Source organism: Pseudorca crassidens, chromosome 9, assembly GCF_039906515.1.
Source record: "Pseudorca crassidens isolate mPseCra1 chromosome 9, mPseCra1.hap1, whole genome shotgun sequence".
In the NCBI taxonomy this organism is placed as follows: domain Eukaryota; kingdom Metazoa; phylum Chordata; class Mammalia; order Artiodactyla; family Delphinidae; genus Pseudorca; species Pseudorca crassidens.
Window position 1 is genome coordinate 22,861,333 of NC_090304.1, and position 23,469 is coordinate 22,884,801.

General features: G+C 43.2%; 1 protein-coding gene across 2 annotated transcripts in view; it reads right to left on the bottom strand.

The window, feature by feature from the left end:
- Nucleotides 1-23,469, bottom strand: part of LDLRAD3 (low density lipoprotein receptor class A domain containing 3) — a 251,655-nt gene that overhangs the window by 106,200 nt on the left and 121,986 nt on the right. Inside the window, exon 4 of one of the 2 annotated variants that reach the window (XM_067749385.1) lies at nucleotides 3,455-3,586. In XM_067749385.1, coding sequence (XP_067605486.1) covers nucleotides 3,455-3,586 — 132 coding nt within the window. Of the gene's footprint in view, nucleotides 1-3,454; nucleotides 3,590-23,469 lie in introns of both variants that reach the window. The other variant, XM_067749384.1, reaches the window with a different exon arrangement.

A 23,469-nucleotide genomic window follows, 5' to 3' on the forward strand; every position in this document is an offset into this window, starting at 1 on the left:
ACATCCCATCTGGAATCGAAAGGTACAGTAATGACTGCACTTTCATGGCCCCATTCCCGCCTCCGAGTCTTGGCAGGGTTCGCTGTTGCTTTGAAAGGTCAGCGTAAGGAAGGGAACTAAATGGGGACGAGAGGAAGAAGGAAGGAGAGGTGCACCCAAAGCTGGAGTCTCTCAGTGGAGGCACGACTTTTTCATAGCCTCAGCAAATTAGAAGTATTTCAAGCACCCTCTTTCCTGTCTTGGGGTCAGTTTTCTTCACTCCATCAAAATAAACATTATAAAATATAATTTTCTTTTCCCACATCAACTGAAAGCAAAGATGCATTTTTCAAGGGCTGGAAGCCCAGCAGAAGCAGATAGGATGTGTTTTAACTAAATGAACTTGTGTACAGAAGGTGTCCAGCACAGTATCTGGTGCGGGGTAGGGCTAGATAAATATTCGCTATTATTAAGATGACAATAGGTCAAATCCTACGTGGTATAAGACGATACGTTGTCTACTCAGGATGCCTCTGAAATTCCTCAGGAAGACACTACAGTCTCTCAAAAGCCCAGTGTGGGTCAGGTTTTCCCCCAGCACGGGCACAACGGTGTTCCTTTTAACACCAAAATCAGCAGTCAGTTTGCTTTGGCAGCTACATGGTAGAGAAAAGCATCCCCTTCAATACCAGAATCACACTCGGAGCAGAGGGACGTTTACATCGTTAAGAGAGATGCAGGCTGGCCAAGGGAACGGAGGTCCAGATTACCATCTCATGCGCACTGGGGGGGCATACCCCCATCGAGGGAATGACAGAATCATCTGTTCTGTTTAAACAGTAATAATAATACTTCTTATGATTATTTTAATAGATTATGGATACTTGAACTCACATAACTTTAGCACGTGTACAGTGTAATACCGCACAAGGTACAAATTAAACACAGCTTAATAACAACACCTTACAAAGAAATCTTTTCTAGTCTTCGGCACTCACTGAATCCACTATGTGCAGGGCACTACCTATGCTACCAGGTAGGAGCTGTGTGATTCGAGAGGCCAAAAAGCTTCCTGTTCTTGGGTAGCTAATGGAGATGCCTTTCCACAACAGGCATCCTTGCTCAGAGGCTGTCACATTGACAGCAGTGGACAGCTGTTACCCATGCCCTGATGGGACTAGTTTTCTGAGAGCACCTGCAAATGAGCTTATTTTCTAAAGGGAGGTCATTGGGTATGGAAGGCACAAAGCTGAGATTCTAAGGTAAGCTGCTCCGAGTAAGGCATTTGCCAAGAGTTGGGCTTTGTGTGTGTGTGCCCACCACCAACTCTTCCTACCCCTCCTGCTTATAATATGAGAGTACAGTATACAGAGAGAAACGAGCTGGACTTGAACCAGCCTTCAGAGGAACAGTTCTTCTTAAGGGCAAGCAAAAATCTGCTTCAGCAAAATGCTGGGATAGGCATGGGCTCGGGGGAGCATTGTAGGTGCTGCTAAAAGCATCAGGACGAATTCCCTAACTTCCAAGTTTTAGACTTGAAAGTCCTTTTGTTGACCATCTCAGGGCACCATTAGTGAGTCTAGGATACATACACGCATAAGAAACAATATATATGGAAAATTTTTCTCAATCCCGCCTATCTAAGCTAATTTTTACTTGATTCTGCGATTACTGTTCTTCTACCACTGCCAGTGGCCGATGGCCGATGGCCAATGGCCCAACGCCATGTGCTTTGGTTTATAAAAATGTGACTTTGCATAAGCCTAGAAACACCTTGCCGTTCAGCACTGAATCAGAAGTTTAGAAATCCCCAGGCAAATGGCAAGATTAGAAACCTCTCTAAACTTAGTGGATAATAGATAGCAGTTCACAGATTTGCACGTGAATTCAATTCACCTGGAGGGCTTGTTAAACTACAGACTGCTCGGCAGACCTCCTGGGTCGATTCCGTGGACCTGGGTACATCCGGAGCTTTGCATTCCCAAAGGGTTCCCAAGTGATGCTGACGCTGCCGGTCTGAGGATTAAACTTTGAGAACCACGGGTGAGGAGAAGACACGAGGAGGGAATTTTCTAGGTCAGGGCAATCAGAGGCTAACTCTAGCCAAGACTCGCCCCCCAGAGCTGCTCTCTGTACAGATTTTGGCCAAGTCCACGTAGGTACACACTTTGTCTTCTCTCGTCTATGGACCTCAGGCACACGGATTGGGATGGCTCGTAATTCCTTAATTTGTGGCACACTCTCACCAGTGGTCTATGCATGACCCAGTCATTCATTCATTTTTAATAACATAATAAACACCAACCAAAATAACAGCCAGGACCTTGAAAGGAACCTGCACCTAACTTCATCTTACCTCCCATCTTTCCTGCCTCCCAACATATGAATTAACCAGCTATCCATCTTTCTCTTGCTTTTCTTTTTTACAGTATTATTAAATTTGTAAACTGTGGTACAGTCATACAGTGAAATACTGAACAACGGTCAAAACAAATGAACTCTTCCAATAAACAATAAAATGGATGGATCATAGCAATATAATACTAAGTGAGAAAAGTAAAGATTACATATGGACGATACCTGTTTATAACATTAGAAATATATACTTTTTAGGATGCCTTAAAATTAACATGCATTTTTAAATCTTTGTATTTTTTTCTAATCACTGAAGAAATAAATACATGTTTACTGGAAAAGAGACAATGAGTAAAGAAACGTACCCAGTCAGTTTTAACAGGGGAGGATATGACCCCTCCATGTCCTTCTGGGTTTCCTAAAAAGCTCCTCTTTCCATCCCCAAATGCACCCTTCAGTTTCCATCCAACAGCTCTGAGGTTGAGAGCTCTGATAGGAATAGGCAATTCATACAAGAGGAAACAAGGCAGTAAGCAAACAGCCAGGGGAAAATGTTAACTTTGCTCATAATCAGAGAAATGCAAATTAAAGCATTTGGGGAGCTATCATTCTATGACTACTAAATCAGCAAAAATGGGAAAAAGGGAACAACAGTGAATGCCTGGGATACTACTATAAACCTGACACGCACAGATGATACTAGCAGCAATGGCAAAGTTTTAAAATTTTCCAAACAGCTGTATGACGAGGTGTAGTCATGAACTGTGAAGATGCCCCACTCTGCTGAATTTATCCTGAAGGAGTAACTCAATGGAAAGAAACAACCTAGGTGGCCTCCACCAATGCAACAATTTAGAAAACCACAGTAGAGCACCGAGACGGTGTGCAGTGCAGCGGGACAAATTACAATTTTGAAGAGAAAATGTATATTTGATATTTAATGCGTGAGAAATAAAATGGTAGGTGCATTATGGTTAGAACCATGTGTACGAGGGTTTCGAGGTAAAGAGCAGAAATTAACATGGCTGTTGCATTTGAACGTGGGATGGGTGTTGTTTTCTTCAGTGTTACTGTGCTGTGGTGTCGTAATTATTTTTTTTAGAGCTTGAGGGGCTCCTACCTTGAGAACTTTCACAGCTTTCCTCGTCGCTGTTGTCTTGACAGTTATTTTGCCCATCGCAAATGAAGCTCTTGTCAATGCAGAGGCCGTTCTTGCAGTGGTAGCGGGCAGTGGAGCAAAGCAAAGGGTTTGCTGCTGTGAAGGGAAACCAGAGCAGATCACCAGGGAGGTTAGCCAGTCCCCTTAGGACCCCCCGCACCTTCTCCAGCCAGGGGTATGCCCGGCTCGGGAAGTAGCAAACTCATCTTCTAGGATGGCTGACTCAAAGCCCATCCTGGGAGACTGGTCAGGGAATGACCTGGACAGGATGAGACTTACTCTGCTCCATTCTAAAAGCTCCTTCTCCCAAGTCATCATGCTGATGTCCTATAACCACACCAACATGGCCAGAGGGCAACGCCTCGCCCTAACTGATCAACCGCTAGGCGGGCCAGCAGCCTCTGAGGGGCCTGGGGCAAAACCCGAATCTCCCAGGAGAGTCAAGAGTGGAATGGTCGGTAACATAAGAGACACACAGAAAAGAGCAAAGCCAGACGGAGTAGATGGGTCGGGGATCCGTGAACCTCTGCCACTGATGGAGTGACGGCACGATCTAATCCAAGGCCTATGTCGGATCCTTCTGGTTCCCTAACTATGGACCAGTCTGGTAAGTCCTCATGTTTCCTTCTGGCTCACCGAGGTGAGCTCCATCTCTGCTTTGCAATCAAAGAAGCCCATGAACCCACTGGCTCAGTCTGAGCAGCTCCCTGTTGCAGGGGGGTTCAGGAACCCCCCCAAAAATGACAGAAATGGCCCTTCCCCTCAAGGAAGAAGGTCGCAACCAGCTAGCATAAGGTCAGCACAAAACCACTGAACAACATGTAAGCAAATCTCCATGGAAAATCGCTATTTCTACAGCACGATTTATCTTGCTTCCTCACTCCTTGCAGTGCAATTCAAGCTCTTTCCAGGGCTCTATTTTCAATCAATAAAGCAGCAAAGTAGAAATTACTCCAGCCCCCAGTCTGCCATTTATTAGCTGTGTGATCTTGGGTAACTAACTTCACTTCTCTGAGCCTCAGTTCCTTTATCTGTGTGCAGGACTGACTCCATAATTTGCAGGGCCTAGTGCAAACTGAAAATGCAAGGTCAACTGTTCAAAAATTATTTAAAACTTCAAGAAGATAAGTGCTGGGCATTAAACCAAGAGTGGCGTGCTTCTAAGCTAAGCACGGAGCCTGTGCAGGTCACAGGTCCATGAAGCTAGCCCTGCTACTTACAGCATTAATTTAAGCATCAAAGGAGATGACATGTGAGAAAAATGTACACAGCAGAGCCTGACATGTAGCACAGGCTCAAGAAATGTTGGACGTGCTCCCCGAGTTATGTCTGCCTCAGCCCCCCAGAGTGTGGTCCTCCCTGAAGGAGTGATATTGGTGATAACGAAGAGGGGTCATCATGGGATCTCGGGTCACAAACTGAGCCGGCATCTGCATCATACGTGGTACGAAGAGCACCAGAGCGGGACGGCACAGCCATCACTGAAGACGGCTACGGGATCAGGAACAAGCCAGCGCCGGCATCTCCGGATGGTCCTCACCAGCAGGATGGCAGTTGTAATTTATCTTCCCCATACGCCTCACGGAGCGATTGTTAAGATGCACAGAGATCACAGCTGCAGACTTCACAGGGCCCTGGAAACCCAAAGGCTGTGGAGTTTTTTAGTTTTTAACTGTTCAACTCAGAAAGTTTGATTTGAAAGGTCAGAGGAGGTAGAGGGATGGGGAAGCCAGCGTTCTTAGTTTTGAAGATGATGGACCAGCGTGAAGGTAAGCAAAAGGAGTCTGGCCTGAAAATGGAAGTTGTAATTATTTAAATCGCTGTGGGCCAGAGAACGGCTCCACTTGATCGTGCTGAAACCAGGGTCTGACCTCAGCCAAGACCAAAATGGGGAAACCCGAAACCAGAAGTCACATTTGGTTTCTGTCCCGGGCAGCGCTCCAAACCCTTCAGCATCCCACCACGGTGGCCTCTGGCTTCCCTGGGACCTTGTGGGTCACATCTACGCAGCCAAAGCGTCAGCAACGATCAGCTCACTCGAATGGACAGCCTTGGAAAGGCACCTGAACTGCTCCAAGATGGAGCTGCTGCAAACTTATGTGAACCGCCCCAGCAGGGAAGGGGGTGCTGAACCAACCCTGCAGACGCGATGGCATCTACTGACTTCTCGTCAGCCTTAGACCCTTTCAACCTCACAAACTTTCCCAAGGAAAAGAAGTCACATATGTGTGCGTGTGCACGTGTGCATATACACGCAAACCACATATATGTGTATATATGTACGTATGTGTATATCCAGATCACACATATCTTCAAATGAATTAAGACTGACTATATCTTAAGACACAGCTCTACTGATAAAGAATCCACAGGGACTGAAAACCAATTTCAGTGCATAGAATGAATACATATATTTGGTATTAATGCATACAACCAAAGGACTAGGACCAGAATACAGAAAGAACTCTCACAACTCAAAAGAAAAAAGACAGGGCTTCCCTGGTGGCACAACGGTTGAGAGTCCGCCTGCCGATGCAGGGGACACGGGTTCGTGCCCCGGTCCGGGAAGATCCCACATGCCGCGGAGCGGCTGGGCCCGTGAGCCATGGCCGCTGAGCCTGCGCGTCCGGAGCCTGTGCTCCACAATGGGAGAGGCCACAACAGTGAGAGGCCCGCGTACCGCAAAAAAAAAAAAAGAAAAAAGACAAACAACTCAACAGGAAAATAGGCAAAGGACATGACAGGGCAATTCCCCTCAGAGCAATGGCAAACGCTCAATAACAACTTGAAAAGATGTTGACTATGGCCAGTAATGAAGCACCACTTTAACCGCAGCAGACTCGTCACTTAAGGTCTTAAAATCCCAGGTTGTTGGCCAGGATGGGGAGGGAGAGGAAGTCTCAGAGACTACTCGTGGGAGTGCAAATTGGCAGATCCACCTTGGAGACCCACTTAGTGATACCTGGTGATATTTAAGGGGCATATGCCCCATGGCCCAGTCATTTCACTTCCAGCTACACACTCAGGGGAGAATCCTGAACAAACAGAAATGTGTGCTGAAGCACTGCTTGTAAAATAAAAATATTAGAAATGACCCAAATGTTCACCCACAGGAGAATTAATACCATGTGCTACACTGTTAGAATTCTACAGGAGGGGATGGCTAGCTTTCACTGTACAGGGCCAGATAGTAAATACTCTAGGCTTTGCTAACGTTTGGGTCTTGCACTGTGTCTTAACTACTCAACTTTGCCATTGTGGTACAAAGCGGCCATGGACAATTCATAAACGAAGGGCAGGACTGTGCTCCAATAAAACTTGATTTACAGGTAGTAAGTATGTTTAAAGTAAGTAACTTTCAAAACAGGGCGTAGGCCAATTTGGCCCAGGGGCTATCGTTTGCCAACCCTCGCTGAACAGCAGTAAAAAATGAATGAACCAGGGCCTCCCTGGTGGCGCAGTGGTTGAGAGTCCGCCTGCCAATGCAGGGGACACGGGTTCGTGCCCCGGTCTGGGAAGATCCCCCATGCCGCGGAGCAGCTGGGCCCGTGAGCCATGCCTGCTGAGTCTGTGCGTCTGGAGCCTGTGCTCCACAACGGGGAGAGGCCACAACAGTGAGAGGCTCGCGTACCGAAAAAAAAATTAATGAACCAATAAACAATAAGGTCCTACTGTATAGCACAGGGAACTATATTCAATATCCTGGGATAAGCCATAATGGAAAAGAATATAAAGAAGAATGTATATATGTAGATAACTGAGTCACTTTGCTGTACAGCAGAAATTAACACTGTAAATCAACTATACTTCAATAAAAAAAAGAATACAAAATCAAAAAAAAAGAATGAACCAGGATCAAGATGGATCAATCTCACAAATACAATAGAGGGGGCGAAGTTATAGAAGATATATGCAAGTTATATAAGAATAAAAGTTACAGAAGAATATGTATAGTGTTGTACCAATTAGATGAAGTTACCCATGCAAAAGAATACTATCAATTATTGAAGATACAAAAATATATACTCGCATTGGAAGAAACAACCCTAAGTTCAGGACAAAGGATGTCTCTGGAGAGAAGGGAGAAGGATAGGGTCAGAAAGGGGTGTACTGTAGACTTATAATATTTGGTAACACTTTATTATTTTAAAAATATGAAGCAAATAAGGCGATATGGTAATGACTTTTTTCACTGAGCTATAACTGACATATAATATTGTATTTGTTTCACGTGTACAGCAGGATGCTTTGATATATGTATATACTGCGAATGGTCACCACAGTGAGTCAACAACCATCGCCTCACACAGTCACAAGAATCTCTTTTGTGATGAAAACTTTTAGGATCTACTCTCTTAGCAACTTTCAAATACACAATATGGTATTATTAACCATAGTTAATATAGTTATAATATTATAATGTATTATTATTAATATAATATAGTATTATTAACTTGTTAATATAGTTATAATAATTTAACCATAACTATAGGTAATATGATTTTTAAAACAGGCTGTTGGGAAACACAGGTGTTCATTTAATTTTACTTTTCCTTTTCAGTACGTTGGAAAGACTCCACTAAAAGTTTCTAAGCGTCTAGTCTGGCAGAGATGTCTCAGTGATCACTCACTTTCCTTTTCCTTTTCTCTTTTCCCACAATATTCTCTCTGGCTCAGGGGCTCCCCTGGTGGCGCAGTGGTTGAGAGTCCGCCTGCCGATGCAGGGGACGCGGGTTCGTGCTCCGGTCCGGGAAGATCCCACATGCCGCGGAGCGGCTGGGCCCGTGAGCCATGGCCGCTGAGCCTGCGCGTCTGGAGCCTGTGCTCCGCAACGGGAGAGGCCACAACAGTGAGAGGCCCGTGTACCGCAAAAAAAAAAAAAAAAAAAAAAAAAAATTCTCTCTGGCTCACAAACCCCTGTCTTTAGTATCTTTCACACTTAGGTGCCCTGTTGTTCAGAGAACACAGGTACACGCTGGTAAACAGACACACCTGGGATTCCTCCTTGTCAAGGGCTCCTCATAAAATACTATGTCCCCCCACCCCCAATGCAGGGCAGAGAAACAGAGGCAGAGGATGCTAGAGGAACCGCCCCCAAACCAGCAGCAAGCCAGAAAAAGGCCTCCGAACCATCAAAACACACTTTGGGATGTTATTGTCCTTTAAGTGCTGGGAGTGTCCTCAAGGAAGGGCCCTCCAGCCTTCCCCTCCCCCAGGTCTGTTGATTCTCCGGTTATGTAAATTCCAGCAAGGTTTGTGTTCCAGTTCCCAAGGACACGGCAAATTAGAAGAGAGAGAGGACACCGTTGCCAACCTGCAGACAAATTGCAAGAAATAAAAGCTGACAACCATGGGAGGGGACCACAAAGCTATAAAAAGCCACCTGAAGAATTCCAAAAGCAGAGCAGCCTAAGATAGCTTCAAAAGAGACCAGAAAGTTCTAAAAGGAGCCAAAGGCAACCCTGTATTATGGCCCAGTCTAAAAACTAACATTCCTAAGAATGGCCCTGCACTGTCACCAACAGAGGAAGACTGTTGACTGAGGAAGCCAAGAGGAGATCCCTGTTGTCAGAGGCACACTCACTTACCTAGAGTAAAATCTCCCCAAAGACCCCAGACAGCTCAAGTTTTGCTGTATTTCTTTCAGGACCTCTGCAGCATTTACCAGGCTTAAGCCAGATTTCAGGGTGCATGTATGGTGGACCAAACCTATAGGCTCTGGGGGGGACAGAAGTCAAGTCTTAGGGGTTTCTGTGATGCTGTGGATCCTCACCCAGGACCCTGAAACATAACTGATCAACAGACGGCCCATAAACTGACCATGAAACGCTTCCTACTCTGGGATGTTATATCTCTGCATCTTCTAGCAATATTTAATGTGCTCCACATGTATGTTTTCTTTGTCCTTCCTGAGGTTTCCCAGTCACTGAAAAAATGTATTATTTTACTCGCTTAACTAGGAAGAGGAACATTGCATTTTATAGTATTTATTTCAGTAAGGATGGAAAACTGTCCGCAGAGTTAACTTCAAAAATTCAACTGCGACTCCAAAGTTCCCCAGCTATTATTGCCACCACAAACACAGAGATCTAAGAATCTGTTTCCCAGCCCACAGTACTCAGGAAAGAGAAGCTGTCTCTCCCTGCCCAGGGGAGGGAGGAGTGAGAAGGTTAAGCTCAGTGGTTAATTAAACTGGTGGCATTCACCTCAACCACATCTGAAGGAAAGGACCCAGGGCCCACTGCAGTCGTCCAAAAGCAACTGACCGGCTTCAAGACAGGAAATGAAGCAATCTGTCTCCAGCGGGACGTAGGAAATGTCGCCTTTAATCCATTTAAAGTCTGTGAAGTCGGCCCCTCTCCCACCTCAAAGGGTTCTTGACAAAACACATCAATGAGAACCTCCTGGCCACCAGTCCCCACATCCCCCATCTGCTCCCCATCCCGCTGTGGTGCCCGCCCACTTCCTCGCCGAGCATCCCAACCTCATGGTCTCCGTGGGTATCTTGTCTTCCCAGCCCCCGTTTCCCTGGGAACCAGGCAACCGGGGGAGATGGAGCTGCTCCGAGACTTCCTCTGTTCCAGGACACAGGATGCCTGGCCCCAAGCCTCTCTGCAAATACTCCGACCCATTAAAAGCACTGCTCCTTTGTGGCCTGGAAAATGCTGGCAGCCTGGGCCTTCAGAGAAGAGGTGGCTTGTCTGTGGCCAGCTGCAAGTTCTTGCCTTCCTTTCAGAGTCCACCCACAGGACCTCTCCCAGCAGCCCTTGGCCCCCGAGACAGATCAGGGCCATGTGCAGCCGTCTTCCGTCTTCCGAGTCTGCAGGAGGGGAGGGGCCCCCACTCTGGTAAAGCAGGAGGCGGCAAAGGTTCCTCAATCCCGTCTGCCTTTTCCCCAGCCTCTAAGGACCCGAAGGATCCGAACTTTCAGAACCCTTCGAGAGGCAGTGCAGTGGCAGTGGCAGACCCTGATTCATTGCTAATGGCCGTTTGTTTCCTCATCCTTGTAAAGGCTTCCTGGGCCTGGCTACCTCCTGTCCAACCCCCCAGCCTGTCTCCCGGCAATTTCGACTTCACTGCTTCAACCACCACCCTTCTGTGGATGGCTCCCCAAGTCTTCCCTCCAGCGATAATCCTCTTTCTCTCGAGGCTTCGTGGACACCTCTGCCTGAAGACCCCCTCACCTCAAGCTCTGCATGTCTGAAACGGACATCCTTCCCTCTCTCCCCAACCTCTCCCTCTCTTCTTGGATCCACTTCCATTAAAGGGACCACCACGTCCCAGCTCCCCGGGCTCCAGCCATGCTTGACCTTCTCCCTCTCCTCGCTCTGCACTCAGCTCAGAATCAACTGCTCCTCGTTGCATATAAAATACAATCCTAGATCGTTAACTTTTTTCTCTTCCAGTTTTACTGAGATATGATTAACATACAGCACTGTATAAGTTTAAGGTGTACGGCACGATGATTTGATTCACATACATCATGAAATGATTATCACAATAAGTTTCGTGAACATCCATTATCTCATATAGATACAAAATTAAATAACTAGAAAAAAATTATTTTCCTTGTGCTGAGAACTGTTAGGATTGACTCTCTTAACAGCTTTTATATATAACGTATAGAAGCATTAATGATATGTGTCATGTTGTACATTACATCCCTGGTACTTATTAACCAGACTCTTAACTTTTCACAACCTGCCCCAGCCTACCCTTCCGAGCATACATTTTTCTGTAATGATTAGCAGTGAGGGTGAGAAGTTCACCTGGGTTCAAATTTCAGCTCTACCACTCACTAGCCACGTGATATTAGGAAAATGCTTTAACTTCGTTCAGCCTCAATTTCCTTATCGTAAAATGAAAATAAGAATAGTGCCTCTGTCTTAAGATTTTGTGAAAATTAAGATAATGCACCCGATACAAATGAACCTATTTACAAAACAGAAATAGAGTCACAGATGTAGAAAACAAACTTACGGTTACCAAGGGGGGATGGGGGGAGGGATAAATTGGGAGATTGGGATTGACATGTACACACTACTGTATATAAAATAGATAACTAATAAGGACCTACTGTATAGCACAGGGAACTCTATTTGATACTCTGTAACGACCTATATGGGAAAATAATCTAAAAAAGAGTGTTTATATGTATATGTATAACTGGCTCACTTTCACTCACCTGAAACTAACACAACATTGTAAATCAACTATACTCCAACAAAAATTAAAAAAAAAAAACTTAATGCACCTGAACAACTGAGAATTGCATGTGGCCCACAGCAGGTGCTCAATAAATGCTTGTAATAATAATTATCATTGGGGATACACAGTATAGTGGTTAAGAGTTCAGACCCTGGATTTATACTGCCTGGGTTGATGTTACAACTCTGTCACTTACTGTGTGACCTTAGGCAAATTATTTAACCTTTCTATGTCTCATTTCCTTATCTACAAACAGGGAGTCATAATGTTATCAGCCTAAAATATCACGCGTGTAAAGCATATAGAAATGTGCCACATACATAGTAAGTACTCAGTCACTGTCAGTCAAGTGGCTTCTTATGCTCTGCACAGTCTGCATACCTCACTGCTGAGCCCTTAGCCTAAAAGACTCCACGGAATCGTATTGCCAGCTTTTAAATGGCACCCATCTTCCCAGGTCCATCTCCTTCAACAACTCCCGCTGCTGAGCCCAGAGGCAAATAATCTCTCCCAGCAGTGGCTCCCACAGCGCTCTCCACTGTCAACCCATATTGTATTTATTTGGGTATGACTCCTTCTGGCTCCCTTGCTTGAGGATCACCTCAACATTGCCAGGGTCCTGCATCTGCCCCATCTCTTTATCCCCTGCAGCGTCTTGCAGGGTGTCTGGCACAGAAACTGTAGAAAGAGAATGAGAGTCTGAAAGAAGGTGGGAGCTGGGGTGAATGAACCATGTGCAGCCTAAATGTGCCCTCTGGGTGTACATCTGAAACCAAAGAAGAGGGCCAAGACATCCCCATGTTGAGAATATATCCTGACCGTCTGTCTTCTTCTTTAACCCTCTGTTTGATTAGCTGCTTGATCCACTCATTCCACAGATATTTAGTTTGCCTATAAATGAAGCACTCTACTAGGCACTGGGGATAAAAGAAAACCCAGTCTGTTCTTTTTTTTTTTTTTTTTTTTGTGGTACGCGGGCCTCTCACTGTTGTGGCCTCTCCCATTGCGGAGCACAGGCTCCAGACGCGCAGGCTCAGAGGCCATGGCTCACAGGCCCAGCCGCTCCGCGGCATGTGGGATCTTCCCGGACCGGGGCACGAACCCATGTCCCCTGCGTCGGCATGCGGACTCTCAACCACTGCGCCACCAGGGAAGCCCCCAACCCAGTCTGTTCTTAAAGAGCTTACACTCTAGTGGGGAGACAGGCAGGTCAATGTGCACTGAAGATAAAGCATGAGAAGTGCAATTTATTCCACATGCATTTATCCCGCGCTAAGGCTGAGCCAGACTATACAGCTGGCACTGGGAGTACAGCTGTGAACCATGCAGCAATACCGTCTCATGGCCATCACGGTGCAGCAGAGAAGGCAGAAAATAAACAAAAAGTGGTGGTAAGTGCAGAGGAGAAGCGTGAATCAGGGGAAGGAGACAGCGTGGGAGACTGGAGAGGAGAGGACTTATCTTTACAGGGTGTTCAGGGCAGGCCTCTGATTTGTTTGGGGGCGACCCAAGATGCTGTGCCAACACACAGGCTCGGCAGACCAGGAACAACTCCCTAAGGAAGCAGGTCGTACAGGAGCCTTTAAGGGGACCTTGCTGATGGAGCTTGGAAGCATAGGGTGCAAGCATCCTCCCGCCCCTCTGCTCACCCAGCCCCTCCGACGTGAGGCACAGCTCCCTGAGGCTTCCACTCATGGATCTGCTGAGGGGTGAAGAAGACATGTGGAATCTGATCTGGGTTGACATGAATAAAGCTACAGAAATACACAAGCACCAAGGGGCTCCGTGATTAAAAAATATAGACACACTGGCTGAGCAAGTCAGCTCTTTAGGGGGACAGGCAAGACTTCATCAGCAGTGGGAGAAAAACAGTCCAGTACACAGCGGGTTTTCTGAGCACAACTATGCTGAAAACAGCAGCAGAAGATCCCACTTGAAAGAATTTTCCACCGTGGTCACCCAGACCACTCTGCCATAACTCAGTTCCTGGAAGGAGTACCTGTCCTCCCTGACGGAGGACCGGGGGAGAGCTGTGCTGCCAGCCCATCCGGGCTTCACCGCCAGCCGAGGATGTCTGAGCCCAAGGCAGGAGGAAGAGGCCAAACACAGTAAAAAGGAGAAAGGAAAGAAGTGAAAGGGCAAAATCTCAGCACTGTGATCCTCTAGAAGGAAACACTGGTCCTTGCTTATCCTTCCTCCTGCAAAATGAATGCAAACAGTGGAAAACACATCCACAGAAATAAAGTTCTTTAAAAATATGACTCTCCAATTATTTGCTGAAGTCAAGACATCACCCAACAAAACTGCTCCTTTATCTTTTATTTCTTTTTACCATTTTATTATGGAAAATTCCAGTTACATACAAAAATAGAGACTGGCATAGGGAACCCCTGTGTTTCAATCACCTGGTTTTAATAATTACCATTACAATCCAAAAATGGGCAGAAGACTTAAACAGATATTTCTCCAAAGAAGACATACAGATGGCCAAGAGGCACAAGAAAAGATGCTGAACATCGCTAACTGTTAGAGAAATGCAGATCAAAACTACAAGGAGGTACCACCTCACACCAGTCAGAATGGCCATCATTAAAAAGTCTACAAACAACAAATGCTGGAGAGGGTGTGGAGAAAAGGGAACGCTCCTACACCGTTGGTGGGAATGTAAGTTGGTACAGTCACTGTGCAAGACAGTGTGGAGGTTCCTCAGAAAACTAAGAATAGAATTACCATGTGATCCAGCATCCCCACTCCTGGGCATGTATCCAGACAAAACTATAATTCAAAAAGATACATGCACCCCTATGTTCATAGCAGCACTATTCACAATAGCCAAGACATAGAAACAACATAAATGTCCATCGACAGATAAATGGATAAAGAAGATGTGGTACATGTATACAATGGAATACTACTCAGCCATAAAAAAGAATGAAATAATGTCATTTGCAGCAACACAGATGCAACTAGAGATTATCATACTAAGTGAAGTGAGTCAGAAAGAGAAAGACAAATACCATATGATATCACTTATATGTGGAATCTAAAAATATGACACAAATGAACCTATGAAACAGAAACAAAACTATGGACATAGAGACCAGACCTGTGGTTGCCAAGGGGGAGGGCGTTGGGGGAGGGATGGAGTGGAAGGTCGGGGTTAGCAGATGTAAGCTTTTATATATGGAATGGATAAACAACAAGGTCCAACTGTATAGCACAGGGAATTATATTCAATATCCTATGATAAACCATAATGGAAAAGAATCTTTAAAAAAAAAGAATGTACATATATATGTATAATGAATCACTTCGCTATTCAGCAGTAACTAACACAACAATGTAAATCAACTATACTTCAATTAAAAAAAGGAAAAAATTTATTTTCCAGTATCTAAGCAATAAACCCATAATTAAAATGAAAAAGAATTACCAATACGCTGACACATCTGTTTCAGTCCTACCTCACCCACTATCCACCCCCCACCCCAACCCCACCCCAGAGGAAAGGCTTGAAGCACATCCTAGATACCATGTAATTTCATTTTCATATACTCCAGTATATGTTTCTCAAAGATAAGGATTTTTAAAAAATAATAAACAGAATGCCATCCTTAAACTTAAAAACTTAATAATAATGCCTTAATATTAGATATACAACCACAATTCAAGATTTCCCAACTATCTCAATTTTTTTAACAGTTGGTTTGTTTGAATCAGGGTTGAAACAAGGTCCACATATTACATTTGGTTGGCTTGTCCCTTAGTCTCTTTGAATCTGTAGGCTCCCCCTTCTAATTTCTTTTCTTAGAATTTATTTGTGGCTGAAACTGAGTGGTGGAGAATATTCCACATTCCGGATCTGGCCGTTTATCTACCCACGGGGTCACTAACATGTTCCTCTGTCCCTGCATTTCCTATAAACTAGTGCTTAGTGTTAAGAACTGCATGTTCGTGTTCCCCCCAAATTCATATGTGGAAACACTAACCTCTAATGGATGGAATTAGGAGGTGGGGTCTTTGGGAGGTGCTTAGGGTTAGATGAGGTCATGAGGGTGATGTTCTCATGATGGGATAAGCGCCCTTATAAGATGATGATGAGGATTTCTCTCTCTGTGTGCACACACCAAGGAAGGCCATGTGAGGTTATGACCAGAGAGAGGGTCCACATCACCAACCTGACCACGCTGGTACTCTGATCCTGGACTTCCAGATCTGTGAGAAGTAAGCTTCTGTTGCGTATGCCACCCAGTGTATGGTATTTTATTATAGCAGCCTGAATTGACTAAGACAGACCAAGAGGCTCAATCAGATTCAGGTTGGATGTTTGGGGGCAGAAATACCATAGAGTGGTGATGTGTGTTCCTTTTGGGTTGTATCAGAAGGCAAATGTCTGGTTGTCTCTTTTCTTGTGATGCGCCAACTGACTTGTGGGAGGATCCAATTCCAGGTCAGATGCAGCAATCACACCACACCCTGGCTCTCCTACTGAATGCAGCTAAAGAAAACCTGGACAGAATACCTGTAACAGCTGTTTTTAGATTCTGAAAAGTAAATTGGAGCAGACCAACTGTGGAAGAAGACCAAAATTTGAACTAGCACTGAAATGGTGCTAAGTTTACCTTCTTTTTCCCCTCTCTGACTCCCAGGAAACTGGCAAATATCAGAGAGATCACGGAGAGGGAGGAACTTGGGAAATCAACTTCATAAAGTTGTTTTTGAACTCCGAGGCTGATTCCCAAGATGCACATGCATGGATCTGGTCCTAATCAGCAGACTAAAGATGGTAAGAACTAAACGCATAGACCACTGCCCAGGTCCCAGACCGGCCACTGGGAGGTGCAGACACAGAACAGGTCCAAGCAGCACTGCAAAAACAGTCTAAAAACAACTGTGACTACAGTCCACTGAGGGCTTTATTGCCCTTCCAGAGGGCTGTTAGGAACTTGTGGCCTGACCCAGCAGAGTCATTTGTCCACTAAAACAAAAATACAAGCCTTCTCTGTGGGATTTAAACAAAACCCAAAGTGTCATGCATAGTAATCAAAATAATCAAAATAAAATCCAAAATTACTTGTCATATGAAAAAACAGGAAAATCTCAACTCTCATGGGAAAGGATAATCAACAGACACCAACAGCAAGATAAGGCAGATGTTGGAATTTTGTGACAGAGACTTTAAAGCAGCGATTATACAAATACTAACAAGCAATCACAAACACTCTCGAAACAAATGGAAAATAGAAAGTCTCAGCAAAGGAACACAAGATGTAAAGAAGAACCAAAAGGAAATTTCAGAACTGAAAAATAGAGTAACCAAAGTAAAAAAGAGTCACATTGTATGGGCTCGAAAGTAGATTGGAGATGACAGAGGAAAAAGTAAACCTGACAAAAGAGTAATAGAAATAATCCAATCTGGATAATAAAAAGAAAAAAGATTGATTAAAAAATGAACAGAGTTTCAGGGACCTAAAATTGTTATCAGAATCCCACAAGAAAAAGAGAAAGAGGATTGATTGTAAATCAACTATATTTCAATTTAAAAAAAGAGAGAGAGACTAGTTGAAAATGTACTAAGTACGGCAAAAGACAAAACCCTACAGATTCAAAGAGAACCCTAAACAGGATAAACAAAGAAATCCACGTACCCAGACACATTGTCATCCGAGACACATTGTCATCTAAGTGGTAAAAACTAAAAACAAAACAAAACAAATCTTCAAAGCAGCCAGATAAAAGTGGTGTATTCTCTAAGGGAAAACAGTTTAAAATAACTGCAAATTTCTCACTGGAAACAAGAGAAGCCAGGGGAAGTGGCACAACATTTTTAAAGTGCTTTAAAGAAAAGAACTGCCACCCCAGAATTCTACATGCAGTGAACATATCCTTTAGGAAAGCAGGTGAAATAAAGACACTCTCAGATGAAGGAAAATTAAGAGAATTTGTTGCCAGCAGACCTGCTTTAAAAGAATTGCTAAAGGAAGTTCTTCAGACAGAAGGAAAATGATACCAGAAAAAAACCTGGAACATCAGGAACGAAGGAAGAGCAACCTAAATGGTAAATATCTGGGTAAATATAATAGACGAATCTTCTCCTCTGGAGTTCTTTTAAACATACTTGAAAAGTTAAAGTAAACATTAAAACATTGTCTTTTGGGATTTTTTTTTTTAAGATTTTTTTTCTTTTTTTTTTGCGGTACGCGGGCCTCTCACTGTTGTGGCCTCTCCCGTTGCGGAGCACAGGCTCCGGATGCGCAGGCTCAGCGGCCATGGCTCACGGGCCCAGCCGCTCCCCGGCATGTGGGATCTTCCCGGACCGGGGCACGAACCCGTGTCGCCTGCATCGGCAGGCGGACTCTCAACCACTGCGCCACCAGGGAAGCCCATCTTTTGGGATTTTTAAAGCATGAAGATGTACTATTTAAGACAACTATAATACAGAGAGATCCATAGAGTGATAAGGTTTCTACAATCCACTTGAAGTGATGCAATACTGATTCAAAGTCATCTGTGAGAAGATTGCCCGTTTCGGGACTTTTCTGCCTGATCCATACATTATAAAGCTCCCTTTCAATTTCTCATCTAATGGTTTTAGCAGCCATTTGATGATCCATTTCTTCATTGGGGTTATAAAATAGACATACTCTGATTCTCTCATTCTTCTATCAGCTGGTATTCTTCAATAAAAAAAAACTTTTCTAAGTCAGCTATTTAATTACTCAGAAGTGTAATTCATATATGAAAGGGAGGATAAATGCTTGATTCTTTCCTTTTATTTACCAGTTTTCAGAACAGTGAGTCAGAACCACTCTTTTCAAATGGCAGATATGCCAGAGGAAAATGCTGGCTTAATCCTCATTGGCTTAATTTAGAGTGAATATAATTTACGCATTTAGACAATTAAAGACCAATATCCAAACATCTAATCATACAGGGCTCTTAATTATGGCAAACAGTACACAGGATGACACAATCATTTAGAACGTACATACTGTAATGCCTCACACTTGCTTTTATTGCCATTGAATTACTCTCTAGTACATATGTATGGTGATACATATAAAATCCCCCCCTTCCGTGATAAGATCCCTATGGACAGTACTTAGTACCACACTAAGCACTTTTCAGATATTATCTCATCTAACCCTCACAACAAACCTGGAAAGCAGGCTGTCAGTACCTCCATTCTAGAGAAAACCACTGTGCAAGGAGATTATGTTAGAAGCCCAACTGGTGCTTCCCTAGGGCAGAACACAAATCTGAGGCCAGACCCCAGCTCCAGAGTCATTTTGCTCAGTCAGGCCCCTACCCTGTTAGTGATATGCACCCTCCTCGCTAGGCTGGGGTTCAGCCCCTCTACTTACTAACCATTCAGCAATCTAGCAGCTCTGCCATATCTCTGCCATTTGAGACCCAGAAGGTGAGATAAGGCAACAGGAGAATGCATACAGTAGAGTTATAAACTCTCTGTGTCCCTCTTGGGACAGTACAGCAATGATTGTTCCCTGGAAAGACATAAAAGAACATAGGAGATAGTCACTCTCCTCCTCAAGGACTTAAAATAGAACCAACAGGGTAAGGGAAAATCAGTTTATCAAAACAATCCCTGAAGTCATTAAAACTTACGCTTCGAAAAAATTTAATAACATGAGAAAATGGTCACAATAAAGAGGACACCTCAATTAAACATATTAGAGAAGACAGATGATAGGTAGACAGATAGGGTAGGGGGGATGACTATCACAAAATAACCCACATATTAACAGCATTGCCTTCTAGGCATTTTTGCTTTCCTCTTTATACTTTTCTATATTTCGCAAGTTCTTTACAATAATCAGAAGAGAAAAGGGTTATTAAAATATATAAGTGCAGAAGGTAAATGTGTAAGTTTGTCAAGAGCCAACTACAGTTAGAAAGGCTCCAGCAGTCTAAACATTGAAGGGGAAAAGAAAAAGAATAAACTAAGCAGTGACCAGACGAACCAGAAGCAGGTACAAAGCGAATTGCTGGGGGAGCTGGAACAGCGTGAAAGGCAGGAAAGGGACACCTGAAGGTCACTGAAACTGCTGAGTGTGGATTTGGACACAGAGATGCTGCCAAGCAAGGCACCAGTATATCCAGGCCAAGGAGTAGTGAGGTGAGCTTCAACACCAAGACTGCTAAGAGGCAGGAGGGGTAGAGAGAACAAGAGGAGGTGTGTGTGTGTGTCTGTCTGTCTGTGTGTTGATACCATGGAATATTACATACCAGGTAAAAGGAATCAGGTGGTCACAAGTCAAGGAACACTTTAGCTTTCTATACTATTTGGATTTTTTTCCAGGAGCATATTCTTGTTTCTTTTTTTAACATCTTTATTGGAGTATAATTGCTTTACAATGTTGTGTTAGTTTCTGCTGTATAACAAGGTGAATCAGCTATACATATACATATATCCCCATATCCCCTCCTTGCGTCTCCCTCCCAACCTCCCTATCCCACCCTTCTAGGTGGTCACAAAGCACAGAGCTGATCTCCCTGTGCTATGCGGCTGCTTCCCACTAGCTATCAATTTTACATTTGGTAGTGTATATATGTCCATGCCACTCTCTCACTTCATCCCAGCTTTCCCCCACCCCATGTCCTCAAGTCCATTCTCTACATCTGCACCTTTATTCCTGTCCTGCCCCTAAGTTCTTCAGAACCTTTTTTTTTTAGATTCCATATATATGTGTTAGCATATGGTATTTGTTTTTTTTCTTTCTGACTTACTTCACTCTGTATGACAGACTCTAGGTCCATCCACCTCACTACAAATAACTCAATTTCGTTTCTTTTTATGGCTGAGTAATATTCCCTTGTATATATGTGCTACAACTTCTTTATCCATTCATCTGTCAATGGATACTTAGGTTGCTTCCATGTCCTGGCTATTGTAAGTAGTGCTGCAAAGAACATTGTGGTACATGACTCTTTTTGAATTATGATTTCCTCAGGGTATATGCCCAGTAGTGGGATTGCTGGGTCGTATGGTAGTTCTATTTTTAGTTTTGTAAGGAACCTCCATACTGTTCTCCATAGTAGCTGTATAAATTTACATTCCCACCAACAGTGCGAGAGGGTTCCCTTTTCTCCACACCCTCTTCAGCATTTATCGTTTGTAGATTTTCTGATGATGGCCATTCTGACTGGAGCGAGGTGATACCTCATTGTGGTTTTGATTTGCATTTCTCTAATGATTAGTGATGTTGAGCATCCTTTCATGTGTTTGTTGGCAATTTGTATACCTTCTTTGGAGAAATGTCTATTTAGGTCTTCTGTCCATTTTTGGATTGGGTTGTTTGTTTTTTTCATATTGAGCTGCATGAGCTGCTTGTATATTTTGGAGATTAATCCTTTGTCAGTTGCTTCGTTTGTAAATATATTCTCCCATTCTGACGGTTCTCTTTTCATCTTGTTTATGGTTTCCTTTGCTGTGCAAAAGCTTTTAAGTTTTTTTTAAGTTAGGTCTCATTTGTTTATTTTTGTTTTTATTTTCATTTCTCTAGGAGGTGGGTCAAGAAGGATCTTGCTGTGATTTATGTCATAGAGTGTTCTGCCTATGCTTTCCTCTAAGAGTTTTATAGTGTCTGGCCTTACATTTAGGTCTTTAATCCATTTTGAGTTTATTTTTTGTGTATGGTGTTAGGGAGTGTTCTAATTTCATTCTTTTACATATAGCTGTCCAGTTTTCCCAGCAACACTTATTGAAGAAGCTGTCTTTTCTCCAATGGATATTCTTGCCTCCTTTATCAAAGATAAGGTGACCATATGTGCATGGGTTTATCTCTGGGCTTTCTATCCTGTTCCATTGATTTGTATTTCTGTTTTTGTGCCAGGACCATACTGTCTTGATTACTATAGGTTTATAGTATAGTCTGAAGTCAGGGAGCCTGATTCCTCCAGCTCCGTTTTTCTTCTCAAGATTGCTTTTGGCTATTCAGGGTCTTTTCTGTTTCCATACAAATTGTGACATTTTTTGTTCTAGTTCTGTGAAAAATGCTATTGGTAGTTTGATAGGGATTGCACTGAATCTGTAGAGTGCTTTGGGTAGTAGAGTCATTTTCACAATGTTGATTTTTCCAATGCAAGAACATGGTATATCTCTCCATCAGCTTGTATCATCTTTAATTTCTTTCACCAGTGTCCTGTAGTTGTCTGCATACAGGTCTTTTGTCTCCTTAGGTAGGTTTATTTCTAGGTATTTTATTATTTTTGTTGCAATGGTAAATGGGAGTCTTTCCTTAATTTCTCTTTCAGATTTTTCATCATTACTGTATAAGAATGCAAGAGATTTCTGTGCATTAATTTTGTATCCTGCTACTTTACCAAATTCATTGATTAGCTCTAGGAGTTTTCTGGTAGCATCTTTAGGAATCTCTATGTATAGTATCATGTCAACTGCAAACAGTTACAGTTTTACTTCTTCTTTTCCGATTTGGATTCCTTTTATTTCTTTTTCTTCTCTGATTGCTGGGGCTAAAACTTCCAAAGCTAATTGAATAATAGCCATGAGACTGGGCAACCTTGTCTTGTTCCTGATCTTAGTGGAAACGGTTTCAGTTTTTCACCATTGAGAACAATGTTGGCTGTGGGTTTGTCATATATGGCCTGTATTATGTTGAGGTAAGGTCCCTCTATGCCGACTTTCTGGAGGGTTTTTATCATAAATGGGTGTTGAATTTTGTCAAAAGCTTTTCCTGCATCTATTGAGACTACCATATGGTTTTCATCATTCAATTTGTTAATATGGTGTATCACATTGATTGATTTGCATATATTAAAGAATTCTTGCATTCCTGGGATAAACCCCACTTGATCAAGATGTACGATCCTTTCCATGTGCTCTTGGATTCTGTTCGCTAGTATTTTGTTGAGGATTTTTGCATCTATGTTCATCAGTGATATTGGCCTGTAGTTTTCTTGTGACATCTTTGTCTGGTTTTGGTATCAGGGTGACGGTGGCCTCGTAGAATGAGTTTGGGAGTGTTCATCCCTCTGCTATATTTTGGAAGAGTTTGAGAAGAACAGGTGTTAGCTCTTCTCTAAATGTTTGATAGAATTCGCCTGTGAAGCCATCTGGTCCTGGGCTTATGTTTGTTGGAAGATTTTTAATCACAGTCTCAATTTCAGTGCTTGTGATTGGTCTGTTTATATTTTCTATTTCTTCCTGGTTCAGTTTTGGAAGGTTGTGCTTTTCTAAGAATTTGTCCATTTCTTCCAGGTTGCCCATTTTATTGGCATACAGTTGCCTGTAGTAATCTCTCATGATCCTTTGTATTTCTGCAGTGTCAGTTGTTACTTCTCCTGTTTCATTTGTAATTCTATTGATTTGAGTCTTCTCCCTCTTTTGCTTGATGAGTCTGACTAATGTTTTATCAATTTTGTTTATCTTCTCAAAGAATCAGCTTTTCATTTTATTGATCTTTGCTACTGTTTCCTTCATTTCTTTTTCATTTATTTCTGATCTGTTCTTTATGATTACTTCCCTTTTGCTAACTTTGGGTTTTTTTTTTTTGTTCTTCTTTCTCTAATTGCTTTAGGTGTAAGATTAGGTTGTTTATTTGAGATGTTTCTTGTTTCTTGAGGTACGATTGTATTGCTATAAACTTCCCTCTTAGAACTGCTTTTGCTACATCCCATAGGTTTCGGATCATCGTGTTTTCACTGTCATTTGTTTCTAGGTATTTTTTGATTTCCTCTTTGATTTCTTCAGTGATCTCCTGGTTATTTAGTAGTGTATTGTTTAGCCT